At 40.7% G+C, this 25672-nt stretch overlaps 1 protein-coding gene across 1 annotated transcript in view; it reads right to left on the reverse strand.

Annotated features, from left to right (window-relative positions):
* SDK1 (sidekick cell adhesion molecule 1) overlaps positions 1–25672 on the reverse strand; it is a 393752-nt gene that overhangs the window by 198772 nt on the left and 169308 nt on the right. Inside the window, exon 6 of the mRNA XM_083872526.1 lies at positions 11595–11728. Coding sequence (XP_083728652.1) covers positions 11595–11728 — 134 coding nt within the window. The remainder of the gene's footprint in view (positions 1–11594; positions 11729–25672) is intronic.

A 25672-nucleotide genomic window follows, 5' to 3' on the forward strand; every position in this document is an offset into this window, starting at 1 on the left:
CCAAAAGTGATGAGTCCATAATCACAATATGCACAAGAAAAACAACCCTCAGGCTCCCAGTTCACAAAGCTATTTAGACCTATGTGAAAGCACTCTGCATTTGTATTAAAATTAAGTCAGCAGGGATCAAAATGAAGATATTTTTCAGTCTTTGTCTCTGTTTGCATCTGAAGTTTCCAGTTTAAATTACTGAACAAAATTACCCTTAGATTTTTCAGTTGAAAACCAACTCCCATCTAACCTTTGCTTTGTGAGACGAAGATCACCAGATGAAATTAAGTCACTTTACAGTATTTCTTGGCCTTGCTCCAGGATGATGGTGAAGAAACATTTGTCACAACCACTTACAATTGGGGAAGAACAGGAGAAGATCACAGTTAATGACGCAGCCCTGCCTGCACAGGGGACTCTGCAGAGCCATCAGTGACAACGGCCACGGACTTGGCATAAAGATCTGGATAAAACAGCACTGAGTTCTCTGCACAGGGGAATTCACAACCTAAAAAGGGAGATATTTATCCACCTCCTTTGACATAATACACCCACCTGAATTATCTTGCTTGCTGGGGGTTTTTTTGGTCAGTCGGATGGGCTGGGGGGTTGGATGAGCATGGCTTGCCTGCAAGAGCCTCTTTTCACACCATTATCCTCAGCATATTCACTTCTTGCTTTCATGGGCCTTTTTAGCTGGCTTTTACTGACTTGATTTAATATTCATAATCACCTTGAAAAGGCCATCTGCAATTTAATCACTCACTACCAATTACTTTCTTTAATAGCTTTGACAGTATCACTCACAGATACCTGATAAATCCACAAGGAAGGCTGAAGGCAGCACAGGCTTTGAGTTACTTTCCCAGCATTTGCAGAAGGTACAACACTGCTGGCTTTTTAAGCCTTCACCAAGTCTTTACTAAGTCAGGTTTATGAGCAGATCAAAATGCAGCCACACGAAGTGAAAAAACAAAATTTTCTTTTATCCCTCCTTAGTGTGGAAGGAATGAGCAGGGAATAAAAAAAGAACCACCAGACACAACTACTCTGCTTTTCCTTCTTTATCCAACACATTTTCCACTGCAGAATTTTCCCTACAAACAAACAGCAGAAGCTACTTCATCCTCAGCTCATAGAGATATTAAACAGCGAACTTGGATGGACAAAATTTAGTAACAATTTTGCACAAAAAGGGCCCTGGAGACCAGGACATTGTGTGCATTTTCCTGGTTGCTGTGCTCCATCTTTATCACAGAAAGCACAGTCCTTTAAAGATATGCTATTTAACAGTGATGTTCTCCAGTATTAGAGGAGCTGTAACTTTGTCCCCACATTCCATAGCTGGAATGATTTATCCCCCCACAAAAATAATCCGTAATCTCAAAGTCTGCCTTTTTAAGGGCTTGAAAATGTAGACAAAAGTCCGCCCATGAAGAGAAAACAGCATTTCCATTACCTTATAGCAGAGTCTGTAGGGGAAAAAAAATGAAATTTTGGATTGCTCCAATGTTTAACCACTCCCAAGCTGCACACAACAATACATGAAACGGAGCAGGACAAAACCAAAGGATAACAAACATCCTGGATTGGCAATTTGCAGCTCCCATGGCACAGCCAAGGGGACAGGAAATCAATGCAGCTTTTACATACATCAGGTGAAGCAACCCAGGTTACAGCCAGGTCTGAGTCTGTCTTCCTATTACAAATAGGGTAGGAAGGACCAATTATTCTAAATTACTTTAAAATTCATAGGAAGTCCTTACTAAAATCTCAAAAGAATATTTATAACTGTACAGGTGACCTTGAATCCTGCCTGTCCTGACTCTCCAGTGCTTGGGTTGCAGTTGCAATCACTATTTTTCCTTTTTTTTTTCCGTTGTCTGCACTCCCCCAATTACTTGGACAAATCACGTCTCTCTGGCAGAAGGATGAGACAGACATCAGAGGCTTTTCCATTCTTATTCAATTTTCCTGTTTTATGATGTATATTGAGAAGAAATTAAAAACATCTTTAATATGAAGAGCTTTAAAAACGATAACCCTCAAGCAACCATATGTCTGTGAAAGCTGGAGATGAAAATTAGCTTTTGTGAAGACGCTGGGAGGACAGCTCTGCCACGCAGACCTTTGGCATGTGCAGGAATCTTTAGGATATATTTAGGCTTTTGCAGTAACTCAGTGTAGAACATACTCCACTAAACATCTGTTTTGACCATATTTACTATTCCTTATCCATATTTATCTATTCCTTATCTTTCTTGTTTAGAAGATTGTTTCAAGCTTGCCTAACACAACAGTTTAAAGAATACTATCAAACACTTTCTGAAGTATTTCTTTTCCAAATTGAAGAGTCTTTCTATGACTGAAAAAAACCCTCAAAACACCCTGCAAATTTATCTGGTTCATAAGAAATCAAATGCTTGTCACCATTTTCCTGAGCAAGAGCTTGGTGTCTCTGCACTCTCCCACTCAGAGCCCAGCCAGGACAACTTGTCTCAGTGCAGACCAGGACAGAGCTCTCAGATCAGAGAATCACTGTTTATCCAGAGTTGAAAGAGACTCACAAGGATCATCTAAATCCAATCTTGAGATGTTTTTCTTTAAATGTGGTTGTTTGTTTGTTTTTTTCTTAAAACAGCATCTTTCAGCTCAAGCTCACTTCAGTAAGTTACAGGTTCTTAGTGTCTCAGTAAAAAGCCTTCGAAAGGGTTTGCCAACTTAAAATAAATGAGAATTATATTTTAAATGCATCCCACTGTGTAAAGATGGGAATCAAAGCAAAATACTTCAAGTCAGCTCCTTGGAAAACTCCAGGAGTTTGGCACAGCAGAAGGAGCCTTAAAAGAAACCAGGAGTTAATGTTCAAAAGGGGTAAATTGATACACCAGTCTCCAGTAGCTGCTCCTCCTAAAGCTTCAGCATTATGATCCTTACAGGAACTGAAATGCAAAGCCCTGTACAAATGCCGACAAATCACTGGGCTTTTGGCTGCTCGGGGAGTTTTCAGGCAGTGCAGTTGGAGCTGGGGTGTACAGGATAAAGGGATAAATAGTTCCAGGGAAAAGTCAGTTTGCCAGACTGATGGGCCCAGGAAGCTGCCAACACTGAATGTTGTTTGACTTAAATCTTCTCAGTTTTATGATTTCTATTACTGTTATTATATTATTCATCTATATACTCATTTTTATGGCATTATCAGTACGTATTAAAAAGCTTTTCCAAGATCCCACAGTAGTGCTTAAACTTACAAGTATGGACAGGAGCTACTACTCTCATGCCAACAATTAGAACTAATCATGAGCACAAAGTACTTACACAAGAGTGAGAACATTAGTTCACTTATCACTGCACTGAAATGGAAAAGAGAAACTAAATAGAAATATGTTCATGATAGAATGTGGTTAAATTGGAATTGGATTATACTATCAATTCTACTATTTCTGCCCGTGAAAGATGATTTAATCTCGAGGAACCAACATCATCTTTTCATGTCTGATCAAAACAATGTTTATTTCAACAGCTCCCTTTCATCTTATTCCACTCTGAAGTATTAGTACAAGATTGACTGGAGAAAAACACGGATCAAAAATTATACTTTCTTTGTAAATTCTACAGTATTATTTAAAAACACTGTAGGTGGACCAACGAGATTGAAAAGCCTGTCTGTTGAACCAGCAATACTTTTCTGTCTAGAAAAGTTTTCTGGCATTTCTCTTCTGCTGATCTTCCAACAAATCATCGCAGTTTGTTCAAGATGGCATTTTCCTGGATGGCATGTATAATTGATGGGTGTCACATTTTATAAAATGATTGCAAGGTAAATTCAATTTTCCCTTTTCCTTGTTTGTGTCCTCTAAGAATCCCTTATCTCCACATATCAATTACTGAGCAGTGACAGAGATAGGATACAAATCACTCCGATGAATGTAATAGCAAAAGTGATTAGAGATAGGGAGAGATTAATTGCATGTGTCAGATATAAATAAAGGGTTTAGGAGACAACCCAGGATTTGGAGCCTGTGTTTGCATGTGCATTCCAGATCTCTCTCAGACACTATAACCACCCCAAACCTCATAAACAGACAAGTGTAACAAGGAGCCATGTTAAAAGAAAAAGTTTGATTATAGAAACCTCAGCATTTGTCCTTTTTTTCAGAGCAACATGCATAATGTATGTGCATCTGCTGAGGGAACAGACACTCGGCTCGGGTGCAGTTCTGTAGTTTCACCAGCCAGTGAGGAGTCCCCATAACAACAGGGTTGTTCTGTTGCACTTGTGAGAAAAGGAAATAACTATTCTTCCCATAAACCACACATTTAAAGCTTCATTACATTTGTTGATGCGGTATGATGAAAATTAAGTGCCAGATATCTGAATAGGTTATATGCTGATTTAGGCTGTTCAAGTTCTCTTTAATAGGAAGACTGAAATAATTTACAAAAAGCTCATTTTATCATCTTTCCATGACATAAGCCACCAGCAGAGGAGACCCTGCTTGCCTGGGGCAGAGGCTGCAGCAGATGCACCACGTGTGGCACGAATTTTTTATCAAAAAATAGTCCAGAGGAAGATGAAACTGGAGACCAACCAATATTCTGCTATTCATCACAAAGAGCACTGATAGCATATTTGGAAAAATCAAGCAAAAAAGCTTGAGCTGCCACAAAGGTTTCTCAGCTCACCTTTATTATTCCTGCAGTTTAGCAATCTATCATTTTAACCACAGGTTTCCTTCTCTAGCTCTGCAGTTAAAAGTGAGCAAAGTTTTCCTTTAAGGAGAAAAAAGAGAATTATGGAAGAGATCTGGCTGATGCTTTAGAAAAACCTAACAATGAAATTTGGACTCCAAGAAGACTGATAAATCCTGAACATCATCTGTTACTTCTTTGTAATGCATATAAAATCAGTCTACACTGCAGTACAGTGTCACTTTTTGCAGTAGATAATAGGGCAAAGCACTGAAAATTATCAGCCTCCACTGAAATTCCAGCTCTGGATAAAGCTTAAACTAATATTTGTTCCAATATATCAAACCCAAATCTTTAACACTAACTCAATTTAGTCCTTTTTCTTATAGCTATTATTGTTATTAAAATGTGTTTGACTTAAATACATAACCATGCATCTGAGATGTGTGCATGTTGCACTCTATTCTCAAAGTAAGAAAAAAAAGATCCTCATTTAAAATGTATGTCCTTGAATATAGAGCAACAAGAGAATTAAAAGCACTGTGACAGTATTTGACCAGGGCATTAAAAATTGCTTTTACACAGAATGTGTCCTTAGGGTTGAGTATTAGACCCCAAACACTTCCACAAACTCCTTCAAATTAACATTTTGGATAACTGAGGCTTGTTTAGTGTCAATCAAACTTTCAGTGTCACTCAAAGCCAAAGGCTCACATTTCCTCATGGAACCCCACCACAACATCCTTCCTGGAAATCCTGCTGGATAAAGAGAGAGCAAAACCTTTGGCGAAGAAATGTGATCCTTTCAAAGAGCAACCTAAAACCAGTTCACAGAGGGCTGAGCTCTGCTCTGTTGAGCTGAGTTCTGTTCAATACTGTTCCCCAGTGTTTGGTCACAACCTTGGGAAATCAGGTACAGTCACAGCACAGAAATGCAATTTCATCTCATCCCATATTCCTTCTTTTTCCCTCACCGAAATAACACCAAAAAGGTAAAAAAAGCGTCATAGAAACACTAAATTCCCCTCCACAGCACTGACCCAGAGAGGCTAAAAGAAATCAATTCTCTTGGCATGAACTAAAACCAGTCTGACAAGTCTATAGAGCTTGTGTGAATTTGACGTCAGAATAGAAATATCTGTTCCCTGGGGGTGCCAGTCCTTTCCTTTTTTCCTTTTTCCTGCCTACACCTGAAAGCTGGGGATGGCTATGAAAAATTCATGCCTTTTGTGCTTCAAACACATCCATGAAGGATCCTCAGCATCTGCTGACTTGAACGGATCCTGATGGTTAATATGGAAAATCATGTTAGTGAAATGCTCTCTTCCAGAGAGGAGAATGTCTGCTCAGAATATTCTGAGGACTTATCTTCTTACCACACCTGACAGAAGGATGTCAAGAAGAACATCCTCTCAAACACACCGACAGGTAATGGGGCACTTTTCCCCCCCACCTCTTTCCTGCCTGACAACACAGAGTATTTCATTCTTACAGATGCTAAAAGTGACCTGAATGTCCTGTGCAATCATGACAGGAGAAAACCAACCAACAAGAACTTTGAGGTAAATTCAGTCCCTGTGAGCCTGAAATGGGACTTTTGCCTTCTGTAAAGTTTATGTCTTGATACATTAAGTTGAGGACAAAATAGGCACCAACCAGAGACAAACAGGGTCTATTTAGCCTCATGTCAATGTCTGCCATAACAGAATAAAATTCTTCTGGTTGCCAGTGGAAGATGAGCATAACAACATGACACCTTCTTACTTTAAATTAATTGCAATGCAACCAAGCCAGGAGTTTAATTTTCAGTCCCCAACTTTTTTCTTTCCCTACTACTTTTTTTCTTTTTTTTTTAAGCATTGCCAGTGCCCAAGGGAAAAATTTATCTTCGTTAAATGATAATTGGCTTTATTATCTTTGACTCTTCAGAAATGCTGTCTGGCAAGGTTTTTAAAATTTTCATCAATCTTGTTTTCTGTTTTCATGAAGCCTGCATCAGAAAATGACATCAGGCTGCAGAACACTCTGTATCTCTTGGTGTTACCAATAGGTCTGGGGGACTATCTAATTTACTAATAAATCTGTTGCAGTGACATGCATCTCAATATTTCACAGCTTAACAAGGAGGTGCAGGAGCAAGGCCCTGAATTGCAGTTCCGGACGATTAGCGTCGCAAAACCAATTGAAGCAGGACCATCTAAACTGTCACAACAGCTTACACACACCCACCTCCTGCAAACCAGCCATTTAAATCATTTACTGAGGCCCCACATTTTTCATGAAATGCTTCGACTGGACTCAGAAAAAGCCAAGCAGGCTGTTAAAAGTTTCCAGGACTAGGCCAGGGCGTTGTGCTGAGGTCAATATTGGAAATATCTCACCAGGGCTTTGCCAACTCCTTCCCAAGTGGCCCCAGAGCCTGGCCAAGGTGTCACATCATGAAGTGGAAGGACATGGACTGAGTGCCCTGCAGGGAATAGCTCAGCCAGATCCTCACAGCAATAAAAAAGCCTCCTATGAATCTTTCTCTCCCCACCCCTTCTAATAAATCCACTTAAACTCTTGACTTACATACTAAAATCTCTCATGATTTCATTAAGAAGCTCTAAATGCCCGTGCTCCCCTTTTACCCTCAAAAAACCTTCCTGCAAAAGTGGCACAGCCAACAGCAAAGTACTATGTACTAATTTTTTTCATTTGTTTGGGTGTCTCTGGGGGTTTTTGATTTGTGGGGGTTTTTATCATTACTTTTGGTGATTTGGGGTTTTGAGGGATTTTTTGTTTGGTTGGATTTTGTTTGTTTTTTAAGTTCCATATTACAACCAGAAGAGCTGTGATGCAGATTCAGAGACATTTAACTGTTATACTGAGAATGGCCTTCAAGGAAGTGAGGGTTTTACGAGGCCTCTACTTGGATAAACACTTCAATCTTTAGGTGCCCTGCCAACACTCGTAAGATCAAAGAATGTCACTTTATTCCCCGACAAGTCACAATCCTTAGGAACAGACCTGACCATCTGTGCTGCAGGGTATGTCTGGCTGTGGGAGAATGGGCATATGAAAGAAAAAGCCTAAAGAATTAAGGATCCTTTTACAATGCCATCATCAAACTCTATTGCTCAATAGATGGAAACAGGAATAAAACATTTAGGATTTTCCAAGTGTTGCTATTGAAGAGCAGTATTTACATCCCAAAAGCCTGTACCAGCCCAGAGCCAGATTAATTCTCACACCACTCCAATCAAGTAAGGAAGTTCCAGCAATGGAGTTAGTACTGAAACCTTCCCAAGCAGCAATAGCATATTCCCAACAAGGAGTAAGTGAGTAATTTGAGTTAAAACCCAAAGTGAATGTTTGTTACTATTTCCACTGCCAACTCTTGACTTTCAGACTTTCCGATTTTCCAAGCCAAAATTCTGTGTTATTTACATGAAAGCTCTGACATATGGTTAAAAAGAGGAAAAAAAAAAAAGTGGCAAGATTTTCATTAGTGTAGTACACAGTTCAACTCATTTTAAGACATTTTAAATTTAGGACTAATTTATGACACCTCACACTAATTTCAGAGGTGACGTTATTCCCAATATGCTGCCTGTTGGACATAATTTTTATTTCCCCAGAGCCTGTCACCTCACAGATGATCTAATCCTCCTGAAATCAGTGGAAATAAGTCCACTTGAAAGAAACATGCATGGCTTTCAAGCAGAGCTGGGTGGACCTCGCCCTGTGTCACACTCAGACACATGGGTTTGGGGCAGGCATGTGGAACACGGGTGTTCAGCCAAGCTGGGGACTCAGCTGTGAAGGAAAAACACTACTCAATATTTGGATCTTCTCACAGAGTGAGCAGATCTGCTGGGAAATAAGTCTTTAGTGCTTTTGCACCAGGGGTATATAAGGACTGAGAGATGGGGACGGGGTGTGCACCTGAAACGCCCAAATGTCCCAAAAACCTGAGCCTTCATTTCCCATGTGTGGCCAAGCTCAGAACATGGAGAAAAGCAAACCCAAACACAGTACAGCAGCCCTGACAGCCTGCAGGCTTTCTCTGGGAGCTGTTTCCCAGCTTTCCCTGCATGTTTGCAATCAGGGGCGATGGGTGGGTGTGAGACTTCACAGTGTTGGACTCAGTGAGCTGCAGTTGAGACTGACAAGAAACAAAATGTCTTTACTATTAATACTCAGAGCCCCACTGGAGAATTCAATGTGATTTGGGCTTTTAGGCTGTTTTTGAAACATGCCCAACATCCTCTAATCTTTTTATACCACATGTATCAAATACAGTTATTAATTGAAGGACAGTTCAGTCTGTTTTCCAGGTGATGCTCAAGCTCCATTTACCTTCAGCCACAATTCAACAGAGACTTTAATCTGCACTATGAGGCCCTGTAACTCATCTTCTGCTCAGCTCCAGAGCCAGACCTTTCTCCTCCTGTCATTCTTGTACTTTGGAGCAGAACAGGAGAGATTACAGCTTTCTCAGCTGTTAGAATGATTCTGCAAATATGCTTTTCTTACAGGCTGAAGCAAATCTGACACTGGTCTCCTTCAAGGAATAACGAGCTGTGCATATCTAACACTGTTCTCAGAGAATGACTGCCCTGGGAATTATCTGTGGGGTTTTTTTCCTCCTGCCCTCAATAACTGTGGCACTGTGCATGCTGAGTCATGCAGCAAGGTTGTACTCAATAATTAATATATAATCTACTTGCACAGAGATTGGCTATTCCGCTTTACTCGGGGTTTATTGGATTTTGATTAAACTGTTTTTAAATTTTATACATGTCCTAATGGAAAGTTACAAGTGTCATCGCTCCTAACATCCCATAAGATTCAGATTGTGACAAGTCAATGCAGTATCTTCCTCATCTGTGTTACCTTTAACAATCTGTTCCTAACCTCTTGCCTGAATTCTTTATTACTCTGGCAAAATATGTCATTTTTCCACAACCATTTTCTGCATATTGCTACAGGACTGTATTTTTGCCTGATTATTTTCTGTTACCAGACCAAAAATGTTTATTCATTTCTATGTAATGCATCACATAAGTTTCCTCCCCAGATCAAAGTTCAGAACAACCACATTAATCCAATTTTCTTTACAGACTCCAATGCCTTACAGCCAGTGCCTCCCTTCAACACAGGCACACAGCCTTAATAACCCTGGATATCAAGGTGTCAATTTGAAAACCTCATTGGCTGACATTAATTCTAAAAGCAAATTCATTTCTGGCTTTCCATCTTGTCTCATCCTTCATTTTCTTTTATCCATTTTATCTTTCCTATTTGCCACATTCCAGGCAGACTTTGCATTCATGGTATCAAGTCTGGGAGCATTTTGGAGTGTTTTCTTTTCCATATGCCCATATTACCTTCTGCTTTGCATAGCACTTGTTATGCATGCATGATCACAGACTATTTCTAGCATTAATTAAGACATGAAATTAAAGTGGGAAGTATGCTATTGGTCACATAATACAAACAACACAAATTTGCTTTAAAAATGAAATTACTAAAGTGTTAGCAAACCTCTTCATACTGTCAGAAATAATAATGTTTACAATCTACATGCCACAGAACGGGCAGAATTCACAAGTGGATGTGGAATATTATTTCCACTTCAGAAAGATACACATGAAACCCCTGAGCAGTTCATTTAGTTTAGATATTTCTCTGGAAAAAAAGAGAGGTTTGTGTCTCCTGGATGTCAAACCACCCAGCTGCTGTCCCCAGTGACCCCAGCCCACTACCAGGGCTCTCTGTGTTTGTCTAAGAACAGCTTTCCTTGAAATCCCATTAGGAATTTTACCAGAAAAATGACATTTTCTTAGAAACTGAATGCTTTACAGGACAATAATGTTTCAGATGAACATCTGACAAACACAAGCACAGTTCCAAAAGCAGTTTCCCAGATTTCCTGCCCAGACTCCCAAGGTTTGGTATTGTACGGAAATGAGCCAACAGAGATTGTCCAAAATCTAATGGTACCCAAGATCAGGATATCTGGGGCATCTCATCATGCCATTCATCTAGAGCCAAGTCCTGCATCTTCCAGAAGCCCAAATTATAAGGGCTGCCACTGTCATCAGTGATTTACTCCATCATCTCTTCCCTGTCTCCACAAGGGAAACTAGGAACCTCCCCATTCCCACAGCACTAACAAACTCCCTTTTCCCACTGCTACATAAATAACGCCTTTATCAAGTGCCTCATACAAGGATTCAAGCCATTTCACATGTTTAGACTATTAATTTTTCATGCAAACAAGGCTTACTGGATGTTTTACAAGAGTTTGCACGTGCACACTTCTGCTGGATGTGCACCTGGGCAGACTCAGTGTGCAGCCACCTCCCTGACCCCAGTGCTCTGCAGCTTTTCCCTCTGCTCTGCTGCAAAACCCCCTCATGGACTATCTCTGGAGTGGTGGTGTTAATACAACCTGTGTAATGTAAAATAATAAGTAATAACAATGAAATGCATGTTCCCAGGGACTCTGATAACTCCAGGTAAAAATAATGCCATAACCTGGGAATAGATTCATAAATAAATTTGCACTCAGAAGGATGACTTGTTTACTTAGGCACAATGGAAAACAGCACATTATAAACACCTGCATTAAAAAGAAATTATAACCACAACTTCCCAATAAACAGTGAGGGATATCATCATGTACCTGCCTTGCACAAAGCAAACCAGCAGACAAAGGGCTTTGAGGGTGATTTGTGGAGGGCATCTCCTCTCTTAGGTCCCTCTTCTGCACAAGTTCAGTGTGCTCCAAACCAAGCAGGAAACACTGACCTCCTTTAAAGGACCAATCCTTTGTTAGAGAGGTTCTTTTTATTTGGGCAGCCTTTGTGAGCCCTGTCTGCAGCCTCAGTGTGCAGCACATTCTGCACAGTTTGGATACTCACGTGCCACGCTGAGATGGATGAAGGGACTGGTCTTGTTCTCCCCATTCTTCTCGTTGACTGCCTGGACATAGTAACCTCCTGCATCTGCCACTGACACCCCCAGGATCACCAGCTGGTTCTCCAGAGTGATGGCTCTGTGGGGAAGAGAAAAATCCCATTGAAACCAGAAGAATGTTATCCACACAACACCTCAGACCTGACACCCTAATATGACATTCACTGGTTATAAGTGAAGATGTTGTGGAATGATAACAAGCCCCACTTCAAATACACTCACAGGAAATAAAGATCTCAGATGCCTCTGGGCTTTTTCTCTGTTTAGGCCACGTAAAATGCTTATGGTGACACACAGAAAAAGCTTCAACATGTGAGACAGGAGCAGTTTGAATGCAATAAGGAATTATTCAAGGAACAACAAATGACACCAGTGACCGCCAGGCTGCAAACTGGTGGGGTGATGACAATCCTGGCAATCATCAAGATGCTGCAAATGCAGATTTATTGAAAACCTTCTCAACAAGTGAAAGGCAAAGGAATAACACCCGGTTCACTGAAATAAGAAAGTAAAAATCAAAGGCAGCAGAAAGGTAAATTTCCTGCATTTATGGCATCACTGGTTGTCACCTTATCACAGACGAGACCATGGGCTGTTGACAGAGATGATCTGGGTGTGGATAGGGAGGGATTTCTTTTCATCCAAAGCAGGTACATAACTGGTGTGGGCCTGAAGGAGTCAATAAATGTCATTGTCTAACACAAGTCTGTTCTTAGAGCTGCTGCATAACAAAGGTTTCTGTGAACTCCCTCACAGGCAGCATTACACACTTGGCTACTTTACTTTTCACGTGGATTAGATGCCCTTTTCTTGACTATAAAAGATAGAGGATTAACTTAGAGAAAACATGTAAATATTCAAGGGTTTGAGAAACAGGACAGGGGAAGCGCAAAACCCAGAAAGATAAAAGAAAATGTAAAGTTCCTGAGAAACCCTGTGGACCAAAGAGCTCCTCTACTGCAGCCTGGGACAGGCACAGACTTGGAAATCAAAGTGTCAGGCTGGGAGGAAGAAACTCCCTTCACTTCTAATACTTGATGAGAAGCCACACTGAGTTCAGCTGTGCTATTAGACATATCACTGAGCATGAGGGTGAAACAACTTATAAAATTATTATACTGGAAGAAAGAAGTTCACACATCAATAGGCTCGAAAAGAATCGGCACCGAGTCAAAGCATTTGTGCACTAATCAGTGAACAATAAACACCCCTGCTTTCCATTCTCCTGCTTTGCCACGGGGTGGTTACCCTTAGTAATAAACAGCTATTTTGCTCTGAAAAAAAACATTTAAATGAACAGTGTAAATCACACGTTCCTAGTGCAGCAAACTGGTTTTTATACTTAGGGAGGGCATAAGAAATTGCAGTGAGAACATGGCAGCGTTCAAAGCCAGGCATCTCATTCATAACACTTCAACGTCCTGATGTGGATACAAAGAAACCTGAACTTCTGTAAAGCTTTCATGGAATCAGAGAACCATTTAGGTTGGAAAAGATCTTTAACATCACGGAGTCCAGCCCTGCCAAGGCCACCACTGAACCATGTCCCCAGGTGCCACATCCTCAGGGCTTTTAAATCCCTCCAGGGATGGAGATTCCATCACTGCCCTGGGCAGCTGTGCCAGTGTTTGAGAACCCTTTTGGTGAAGACATTTTCCTTTATTTCCAACCTAAATCTTCCCTGGTGCAACTTTAGGTCATTTCTTTTTGTCCTGTGAGGGAGTTGCAGAGCAAGAAGGTTCTCTTGAGCCTCCTATTCTCCAGGCTGAGCTCCCCCAGCAGCTGCTGAGACTTCTGCTCCAGACAATCATTTAGAAAAAAAACTGTTGAAAAATGAAGCTAAATGTTGAGCTCTGAAATCAATCATCACACATCACCTAAAGATCCTGTTTACAACATATTCCTTGGCAACTTTTATTGGAAAAACTACTATGAAAAAAATAATCACAGGTTTGTTTTTTTAATTCAATGAGACTGTACTAGTTAGTTTAATTGATTTAGAAAATTAATCAAAGAAACTGTGATAGATTTACAGAGTGAGGATATAAAATACAATTAATAAGACATTTGATAGAGCAAATAAAGATAAAATTCCAGTGCAGTGCTAATAATTGAATATTACAAGACAATTACATTCAGACTCATTTCTATTTTAATTCTAAAGAAAGCAACATTAGAAAGATTCTTTGAAATACTGAAACATATTTCAGGCTGCTTTGATTCCAGGTAAATCTGCACCCAAAGTTTTTAGGGTGATCCTTGAATACTATTGAGATGGACACAGTTACTTATCTGCATTAAATTGGCTGAAAATGTTGACCCTTAAACCATTAAACTCATTATAAATTAATCAAGAACGAAGGAAATGAAAATGTATTTATGAAGGAAATTGTTGAAAATGAAGTGGGGCCTTTTCATTTTGATACACAAATTTTTACTAGAATGTGAGAAAAAAATTAACATTTTTAAGTGAAAAGTAAGTAAATTTTAGAAAATAATCTACATAAGCATAAAAGTTTGATATTAATTTGTACAAAGAGGAGAGTCAGAAGATAATGCAACTCCTGAAGGCAGCTCTTAGGGGTCATCCATTACACAGTCAAAGTTAAATTAAAACTCCCCAAATGAGTTATTGATATCTTAATAGTTGTGTGAAAAATGGAACGTCCTGAGTTCATTAAGTGAAGGCAGGTACGAAGCCAGGCACGAGCCCTCCCAGCCTGGAGTTGTATTTAGATCGTGCACAAGCCCCATGCAGCAGCAAAATCAATTAGTCACATTTTAAGGACTCATTAATTCCAATGTTTCTAAACCACCTGAAGCTCTAGACCCCAGTCTCTGACAGGGCTGCAGCACTTTCTGCACAGCAGCTGCACAGAGCACCCAAAAATTGCCTTAACGTGTTTTCTTGGGCTTATTGTTTGTTTTCATTGTCTGAGATAACTTTTAAATTCTGACAGCACCACTCTGATGTTCCAAGGAAAATCTGATTCCTGCATGCTGGGTTTAGCAGCACATTTGATGAAGATGACTGCAGCAGATGGAGTGGACCTGTCAGTAATTCATACCCAGCGCAGAACTCATGAAAAATATAAATATTGCTTTTTTAAAGCAGTATCGAACTTAACTCAATCTAACATTTTCAAGACAGGAGCAACCAGCGAGCAAACTAAGCAGACTGATCCTCTGGGATTTCTTAAGCGTAGAAAGGAGCATTTTAAAGCACACTTTTTAATAGAGGAATTTTTAGGATTTCTCTGGAGCCCAGCAGAGCCTGTGGGGAACACAGCGGACAGGGCTGGCAGGGGGAGGTGGCTGTGACAGAAGATCCAAGGTTTTCATCTCCAAAAACATCTCAGTGGCACCTTCACCACAAAAGGAGCTGCAGACTGAAGCAGACTGATCTCAAAGCAGAGGCGAGGGAGGGCCTTTGAGATGACAAACTGTCTTCAGGGGATGCTGTTTAATCAAAAGTTACGGACTGAGGGGATGGGGAAAGGCAGCAGTGATGGACACAAATCACTGTACAGCCCATTATTCTAAACACCAGAACACAGAACAACCTTCTGAGGTTTCCTCACTTCCTCTCACGGCAGTGAGAATTGAGCACTTGGATACCTGGTCTAAAGCAAAGCACCCCTGCCCCTGGCACAGGAAATAGATCATTTTTATGGGCCTTTCCAACCCAAACCATTTGATGACTCTGTGCACTCTGGAATTTTTAATTGCACCTTTTCAACTTGTCCAAATACTATAAACTTTGCGACAAATAATCTCTAAGCTTGATCTAAAGCTTATGGGAAATCTTTTGTTAAAATCAATGGGACATGAATCAGACTTTTACAAGTAAAGATAATTTTTCAGAGGGGATGCCATTGATGCCATTCTTATGGCCTTTAAGAGAAAGGTTTTGGAGTTAATGCTGCAAATGAACCCTTCAGTATCTCAAATAGGGGGATTTAGATTAATAATGTTTTTATGTGAAAATACCCAAATCTACTCTACAAGTGGATAATTCCCCAAAGTTAGATATTTGTTATGTTATTAGTCTACCAGATTACACAAAAAGTAGATAATGCTGGGTTATAAAAACATAAAATGAAAATCAGAGTAACCTGATTAGGCTCTCTCTCAGAAGGCACCATCTGCTCCTGAGCCAGCGTGCAATATTTTAGTACAAAGGCCTTCATAAACCCTCTTTTCCAATACTACCTCCAGCTAACACGATTATCAATCCCTCTATACCAGATATTTTTTACTGGAGAGACTCTGTTCTCCTTTCAAAAACTTCTGTCCCCACTGCACAGCAAGGCCCAACCTCCCCATGCCCCAGACACCACGGAGAAACAGTGATGCTGACAGAAAAGGGAGAGATGCTGGAGTAATAACAAAATAATTACTGCAAGACTTCCCCCCTGGGTTTCCCCTCTTGGAAAAGCAGGGATGTGCTGCAGTTGCACACACAGCTGTTCCAGGGGATCCCTGTGCATGCACAGCTTAACCCAGCCGGCACTTCACCACCCTCACGGCTCCCGGTGCTGAGGGGGAATTATTCACCAGAATTATTTCAATACATCTCTCTCACAAACAGTCTGTGTTTCTCAGGAATCAATCACGGGGAAAAATATTTGTGTTTTTTGCTACAGAGCAGCATCTCCACAGGGACACAGCACCAAGAGCTGGGACTGCATGGCAGTTTCATGGGATGTTATTCAGGTTCCAGGTATATTGTTACTGCAAATCAATGATCTATTAATAAAAAATTTATATTTACACAGGCACTGAATGTTAAGTAAAACTGCACTGAATTTAGAATCAGGGCAGTTCATACATTGCTTCTCTGGCTATGTCAGGGCACAACTTGTGTTTCTGGGAAGTGACTGGGATTTCTAGTCATGGAAACATCCCAAGGTTATACAAGAATAAGCAAACAGTTCTAAAGGTCAGGCAGAGGGCAAACACTATGATGGAATGAAGGACAACCAGCTACTGATGGGTTTAGCAGATGTATTTCCAGGAGGAATCGAGAAAAACAGCAGAATTTCCACATTTTATAATTGGCTCCCCTCTTCTCTGGTTTTGGGGCTTGCAGGTCTTGGTTTGACAAGGCTGTGGACACTTCTCCCTGTGCTTCCTCATGAGCACATCACACTGAATCTGCTCTCTGTAAGGCAAGTGTGAGGCTGGAAAGGGAGTAGATGGAAAACTGCACTTGACAAATCATCAGTGAGCCACGACCTGACTGGAAAGTGAGAGCAGGTACAAACCCACAGGGTCTGTCTTTGGCCTGGCTTAATATTTTCATTGGTGTTTGTTGACTGAATATAGATTTCACTCACTAAATCCGCTGATAAAGTCCCAAAGACTCTTTGGACAGAATCAGAATTACAAATGCAGGAGATCTGCTCATACCTCTCCTGACTGAGAGGTTTGCAGTTCAGTGAACAAGCTCAAACCCTTGTATTTGAGACAGAATGAATGACTGAGCCACGGGCAAACCTCACAAGGGGGTGTGCAAACAGCAGTATCACTGGGAAATCTAAGAAATAACCCTGTTTCTCACCCAGCATGGCCTCCACTCAGCTCTGGCTATTAGATTAAAATGTGTGGGTAAGTCAAGAATTCAAACAGCTCCAAAACACTATCACAACCATCCACTCCCCTCCTCTCCCATCCATCTGATCTAAAGAATCATCCAGAGAATGTGACGTGAAAGAGAACACTCAAAACAAACAAAAACCCCCCTCTTGACTCATCACAAGCATCTTCATATATCTACAGGATTGTTACAAAAAATATCTCAGATTTAAGCACCAAATACTGAGTCTTGTTATAAAAATCTTAGCAGCTCGCCCTCAGAAAGCTTATTTTTGGTCTTTGGAGATAGAAGCTCCCAGAAAAGATGCTCAGATGAATTATCCCAAATGTATATTTTTAAATCACGCCCATATCAAGCAATTACTTGTCTAGAGATTTAAAACCCAACCAAACAAAACCCAAGATAATCACACAATCATAATTGATCATGAGAGAGATGTTTACACGGGGAGACAATGCTGCCATTCCAGAGGCAAGGAATTACAGCAACAAACTAAGGAATAATTCCTAAGTGCACTATTTATGTTAAAAGAGGTTTTCTTCTTCTCCGCAGGTTTCCAGCAGCTTCAATTCTTATTTAATGCAGCTTAATTATTATCACACAACTTTCCTCCTTTGGTTTTGTTTGGGGTTGTTGTATTTTTTTTTTGTAATTATTATTACATTTTAAGCAGCAAGAGTTAGTGCAGCTGATATAAGAGCTTGAATGTGGTTAAATCCCAGCTCCTGAGTGTTATCTTGCTGAACCACACCGAGGTGCGGCTGGTTGTGCTACACCAGCAACAGCACTTCTCAGGCTAGTAGAAAAAAAGCCCCAGACTTTCAAGACAAAATACACATCTCAGTCAATAACAGAAAGCAAAGACTCAGAATAAAATAAGTCAATTTTCTCCAGGCCTCCTCTTCTTATAAAACTCTTACAGCATTTAAGATCTTTGTAAGCAGGGTGTCTATTTTTCCTCCATCTCAAGTTTATGGTATAATCAACACTTTGAACTCCCCTTGTGCCATCACCAGCTGTTGCCATGGACATTGCTGGCAAACACAGGCAGGAAGAATAGTGGATTTATTTTTTTTAATACAAATGGGTTATTTAAACAAAACATTGCAGTTAAAAAGTACCATAGGTTGTTGATTTACACAGCTGGCTGACTTCGCTGACAGCAAGCACAAAGACTATTTGTAATCATTTGGGATTTTATAGTTCAATTTTCAGAGACAGACATGAATATTGCTTCACTTTATGATAGTTCTCCTGAATTGATTATTTAAGGTGCTGTGGGTTTTTTTTAAAACACTGATTTGTTCCCCTTTCCTTCACTGTGGAAGGAAAACTTGTGTTATTAAATTATATCTTCATTTCTGATAAAACATGTCAGCATAATGGTATGTGCTCTAGTGCTTTGTGGTGAAGAGTGGAAGGGTTTCCTGTTGAATATTGTATATTCATACCATTACTTCACTGAGATACATTTGTTTTTATTCTGAGTACATAAGCCACGGCTGTGAACTGCACTAACTATAAAGCAAATTAGCAGCAGCATGGCCCTGTCACAGGGCAGTGCCCTGAAGGGATAATTGATCATGCAACAATGACAAAGGAAACTTCAACCTCTTAACAGCATATTTAACACATATTTTTAGATGTGCCACAACTGTGCCTACTTAAATGCTCCCAACTTTCCATTATTAATGTTCCTGAATCTGCCCCAGCATCATCTCTGTCGTTTTAATTCCTGATTTCACACATATCTCGTTCAGCACCATCTCCATTTTCACATAGGTGTAGCTGAGAATGAGATTTGGCACAGCTCTGAGAACACCTGGTCTTGGAGACTCAGAAATCTGTATCACAGCAACTGAAATAGCCACACCACTTGGAAATAAAATATCAAATCTTGGGCTGGTCAATGTATTTGCTCAGGTTTCTCAGATGAAAAACTCCTTCAGCAGCAAAATATATGCACATATATATTTATGTATGTGTGTGTGCATGCACGTGAGTGTATTTAAAACTGATTTCCAGAGTACACAGAGTGGGGACAGCAAGCTTCTGTCTACCTCATGGCAGCTGATTTTCATCACTGAAGATGAAATCCACAGCTGAAAGCCTCAAGAGGCCAGTACATGCAGTGGCTACTTCTTACTGTACGAACCAAAGGCTTTGGTGTCCTTTTAGTGCCAGAAAAATACATCTCCAGCTTAAAACCAGCAAAATAAATATCCAGGTGCACCACAATTGCTTTACAAGCAAGAGGAACAGCAGCAACCTGGCCACTCAGCTCCTTCAGGTGATAATGAACACTCCAAGGGATAGGAAAAACTGTGCAAGGCATAACTTGTAGGAGGGACTCTCGTACCTCAGGACTCACAGCCTGGCATCCCTTTAATTTTTAGATCTATTACTCTTCCTTTTAATGGCACCAAGTCCTTAAACAAAGAGGAAGGATATGGTAGAAAGTGGCCACTGACCCAATCATCAACCTCTGCTGCTGCCAGAGAGCAGCACCACTACAGCAATTTATTTAGACAAGTTTTACTATGAAAGATAATTAAAGATTTAGAGGTTCGGATCGATACAACAGCAAACAGTATCTGTGTACAGCACTGCAGTTTGCCAAGACCAGCATTTGTGTTACTGCTGCAGATCCATCATACAGGGCTATTACAGTGTCTCAGCTTTGCTGTCTACATCAAAATAGGGATTTTGCGGGGTCATTTCTACTCACACACCATTAGGACACACAGTGCTGCTGTGCAGCAGGAATTGAGAGCAGGCCCTGGAGCCAGGTAAATCTAGGCTGGGTTATGAAGCCTTGGGTGAGTTATTCAGCCTTTCAGTCTCTATGTTTTGCCAAGAGAGAAAAAGGATAGCACATGAATATGTTTCTTTTTAGGCAGAAAAAAAATTTATCTAGAGGCTCAAATAGTTCATACCTGTGGCACTCAAAAGATGTAGAAGATTATGCAAGTGCTAAATCTTAATACTCTTTACTTTCCCTTGCATTTCAGTTTGACTGTCAGGCATTTGAGTACAACTTCAGGCAAAGCACTGATGTTCAACTCCTTTAACATCTCCTGAGCTTAACACACCAGGCAGGTGAGCACTGTTTTGCAAACCCCAGAATCTCATGGAATTGCACAATTTCCTCCAGCAGAATCCCCCTCATAGTGAGTACAGAGTCACTCAGTAGCAAACACACAGGCTCCACAAAATCCTGATTATTACAGTGATTGAGCAGTAGAAACTTCAAACCAGTCAATCAGATTTACCTTTTTTAATGTCCATACATGGAAACATTTCCAAGCACTTCAAGTTAGCGACAATAAAACATAAAAACCACTGGTTAAAGAGACGAAGTAAGCAGAAATTTAAAAGGAAGCAGCAACTCCTTATTTCTATCACAAGTAGGCCATGCAGTGACACAAAGTCAAAGCCAGGTTGGAATCATTCAACCAAAATGTTGAACAAAGAGGTGAGGCCAAACACTGGAAACTGTGGCATGAAAAGAGAACTGTGTTAACATCAGAGCAGCATTTTCTCTTGTGGTTTCTGCCCAAACATAATTTCCTGTCAATAGCGTGTGAAACAGCACAGTAAACTACTGGCAAATATTGTTCTATCAATAGCACTTTATCTTTTAAGTTAGAGGTACATTACTAGACTAAAAATACAAATGGATAATTTTTCAGAAATAAAAGGAGGAATACTTCTTTCCAATTAATGAGCCAAACATACACAAAGCTGTTGTGTAGCAAAGCTACAGAATTCTAAAAGGTGGAAAGCAAAGTTATGGGAAGCTTTATGTAAGAAACTGAGAAGATTAAAAGAACTATACCTGCACCACAGCATTTGATGATCCTAGTCCCAGGCAGAACAGCACTACCTACAGTAAGCTCGGTGAAACCCCAGTGTAAACATCAGAATCTTTTAAAATAAAGTGGCCCAGAATGGAGGCTTTAGACATTCTGAAGTAAAGCTCTTTTTTAGGATCCATTTGTATGTCCTGCTTGAAACTCTTTTGCAGCCCTTGTCTCCAACTCATCAAGAACACTTCAGTGGCCAACTCAAGTGTAAATGACACACAATTAAAGGACCATACAGATTTTTATGCTTTCAATGTGGGTGACGTTGCCAAATCTGGGCACACAGATATTCTCTCAACTCCACTGATTTTTAAATTACTTGAAATCAAGACACAGGTGGCTTTGTATGACTTACTGCATGTTTGACTTCTGAGTCTAATGACACAAATTTCCTTGCCCTAGAGCAATGAAATACATTCAGAACTTCTGGCTGTAAAGCTTAAGGAAGTCAGAAGGCCAAAGCTCCTGCAGTAAATCTGGCCAGTCCTCTGCTGGAATGACAGCAACTTCTACTTTAGAAATAGTCCCAGAGGTAAAATAAAAAGTGAAGAACTTCAACTCCCTCCCAATACTGAAGCTTTAAGCACCACACTTTCCCTCTAATGAAGGGCAACCCTGCCTTGTTTGCATCTGCTGCATGATCCATAAACACTGTGCCCATGGAGCAGGCCAAGGAAACCCTGAAGTGTCAGGAGACACAGCGTGGTTTCATTGATTTTATGGCTGAGAATTTTATTCTCAGTGCTGAAGAAACACTGGGCTGAGTCCTGTGGCAGAACAACTCACAAATCCTGGGGAAGAGGTGTGGTGATGCCAGCCCAGCTCGTTCAGGGGCTGGGAACAGAGTGCCCCACACCCTGCTGGTGCAAGTAATTCCACATAAGAGTTGGACCAGAACAGAAAACCTCCCATGCCCCTAAAGTCTCTGCTGCAATCTGTCTCCATGTATTTATCTCCCTACTTGCAGACATTCCTGCTGCAGAGGTTTTAGGGATTTGCTCCTGCAACGCAGCAAAATGCTGCTCCCTGCGATTCCCTCATCTGGAGGAGAGCTTCTATTACCCAGTTAATGGCCAGTAGACACAACAGTTCCATCACCTTCAGTTACTGACTCTTTTTATCCACTTTGCCCTGTAATGAGGATCTCTGCTTGCTCACATTTACGCAGCGGCAGCATCAGCTCTCCCCTAATCCTGCCACACATAAAAATGGAAAGATAGATGCAGGAAAACATTAAAATGCCCTTATCACTTGGCTGCAGGGGTATAAACTTAAAATAGGAGATTGTTTTTCTGTTGGAAACAAACAAATAAATACATTTACTTAATTTTCTTCTTAAATAATCCTTATGAGCATTGAAAGCAGCCTTTGATTATTACTGTAAAGATAAACACTGGAACATTCCATTCTATCTCACCCAGGTTAGATAGAAACAAATCCAATTCCTTCCTGTACATGTTTTTCCCAGGTGCATTAACACGCTCTTTACATTCAAGAACCAACTTTTATTACAAGCTGAGTGTGTAGGGAACAGGGAGATAGGGAAAGAAAACAGAATGAACAGAATGCTAATGAGAAAGAAAAATACAGCCCCAACAGCCAATTCCTTTAATTAGACAGACGTCTACATTTTTAACTTCCAAGTTTTTAATCCTGTCGTTACTGAACTTGAAAGATGGAAAACAGAAACAATGCTCAAATAAACCCTGCAGGCTACCTTGCTAAAGGAAATGGGAAAATTAACCTCTTATCTCCTAAGATGAAAATAGGGTACAAAAAAGAGAAAAATTAGTGTTTTATGAGAGCCAGATCCACAAGGCCAATAATAACAATACACAAGCCTCAGAGTGAAGTCTTGAACGCAGAGGTAACAAACAGGAGATAAGGAACAAGTCATGCAGGATGGGGAGATAAGTGTCCTGTTTTCTCCCATATATTCTTCACCCAATAATTAAGAGATAAAATAGATATTTGGTTGTACTGCAGTCTTTATTCAATCATGCAAAACAATCAGAAAAATGACCATATGCAACAAGTCCTGCTACATTAACAATAATAAAGAAACAGAAAGACAGCCTCTTGCAGGTTTGAAGTACTTAAGTCTCATTTCTTGATAAGGATCTTTATGCAAAGGGCACAAACAAATGCACAGAGTTCCCTTGTTTCCCGGTAGTAAAAGCACATTGTTCAGGCGGTTAATATTCAACCAAGAAAAGAAGTCAAACAGGTACCCAGGGGTGGTAACTTCAAGCTAAAATTCAGAATTACATTCCACAGACATGCAGGCTCACAGTTCCTCAATCCACATGAGCCTACACTCCAGCTCCACACGCTCTGCAAAGCCAGAGAGACTGCAGGGAAAAAGGGAGTCATGGCACAGCTCGTGTCTAATTGAGTGCTTGTGTATGAGAATGAGCAGGAGAGAGGGCACACATCCCACAAAAACACACAGACACATCTCGGGAGAGGTGTCAGAGCTGCCTCTTGATTGATCCCTCTGTCAACTCAAGCACTGAAGTTCCTCCTTCAGCTCATTCAACAGCCCAGGTTTTTGATGTAGACACTTTAAATTCTGTTCCCCGGTGCCACAAATGAGCCAGTAGTGTCTACACGAGGGTAGGGTTTGTTATCATGCCAGAATGGAGCTTTAAGACCTGACAATATTGTTCCACAGATAATTCCAGCCTGCTCAGTTTAGATGACTTCACCCAAAAGGTCACAAAGGGAACGTGTTCCTTTTCCTCCCTCTTTCTTTGCTCTTCAATGCAGAGTGGCAGCTGAAAAGGAATATTTGAGAAGAGAACACGAGTCACCTCTCAAGAGCAGAGGCAGCACCAACACCACTGCATTGTTTTCTCACCTAAGGCAGCAGTCTCACTTTAAAGCCTCTCTTCACTCCAACAGCACCAGAGACAGAAAGGGAAAACTCTTCACCAAAAGCCAACACTTTTGTAAGGAAATTTTTTTCATACGTTTCTGTTGTCACTCAGAAGCTGCATCTCTGATGCCTCAAGGATTTATCAAAATACTATTTGTTGCTAATCTCTATAGCAAGAGCAACATTAATATAAAGTGTTTTCCTAGATAACACAATTTTCCTCTTCCCACAGAAAGCAGCTGGAGGTTTATTAGAGTTATTGAGCCCACTGAAACACTGTTCTTCCACCATCAGCCTTTCCTGTGCACACACCTCCAGCCTGGGACAGGCAGTGACTCTGTGCATGCACAGCTCAGGCTGTTCCACATCCCAGCCCTGGGACAAACTGCCAGTGCATCCACCTCTGGGAGCCACCACCAGGATGTGAAGGATGAGGTTAAGAGGAGCTGTGCAGATGGATGAGAACCCCAACACTCTGCATTTCCATGCTGTATTGCTTTAAACCATATTTCATCCACTTAATGTAGATTTAAAAGAGGTCCTTGGGACTTCTTTTCACCAGGAGATTATTTTTTAAAAAGGAAGGTCAATAAAAATTTCCTGAAACACAACACATGCTTCACATAATTCTATAGTCTCGTTATTTTCGGCAACCATTTAACTTAGTACCACCAAATACAAAACTGTGGTTGCTTCTTGTTCAACTGGAACTACCTGACAGGGGAAACTGGTGCAGTTTAAAAACCAGCAGCTGCTCCACTGCCCTGGGCTGCAGGCACACGACCACAGCCTGCACAGCCTGACCTTCAAGAGACAAACTCCAAGTAGCAGAATTAATGCCTTTTCCCTCACAAGTTGCATCTCACACCCTTAAATCTTCACCCATCACCAAAATAAAATCAAATCAAGCAGGACCTTTACCTTTAAGGCTGACCTCACAGCCACACTGCTCTCCTTTCCTGACTTCAGCCACAAAACACCCTAAAAAAATGAAACTCTGGCTTTAATCCTGTCTCCAACAGCCGCCCCAAACCTTTTGAGCCTGGGGTTCCTGAGCTCCCCTGGCTGAGCAAGTGGCAGCACCTACAGCTTGTCTGAGATAACAGCAGCTGATGGACTCAGCTCAGTTGAGCCCTTTCCTGCAGGGAGGGACCCCTTTGGGGCTTCCTCTCACCCAGCATCTGATTCCCACAAAGATTCTGGGAACTTCTATAGGTGCCCTCTGCTCAGTGGGGTTAATTTCCTTCCATTTGCAGGAAGGAACCAGAAGCAGAACAATCAATACCACAAAAGTTTCAGATGCTTTAGGAGGAACCTTTGACCTAAAGACCCCAATCATTTCTCCATTTCTCTGATGAGTCCTGAGGATAATTATATTTTCATCACAAATTCCAGTGCTCCCAGAACCTCAGAGCAGAAAGATCCAGAACCAAAATCCATGTCCAATGACTTCTTTTGTGCCTGGCTCCAGGTTCAAACTTCTGATTGCAGGGTATAAATTCTGTATACATATATTGAATAGACCTCCAAAGATTCCACATCTATTGAGGTGATATACAGAAATATGGAGAGAGACTGTAACATGCTACAGATTATATTTTTACAATATATCTACAGATACTCTATATTCTACAGGATACATCTATAGATATTCTATCTATAAGAGGAAAACTGTAACAT

Source organism: Zosterops lateralis (assembly GCF_965231275.1).
Source record: "Zosterops lateralis genome assembly, chromosome: 15".
NCBI lineage: Eukaryota > Metazoa > Chordata > Aves > Passeriformes > Zosteropidae > Zosterops > Zosterops lateralis.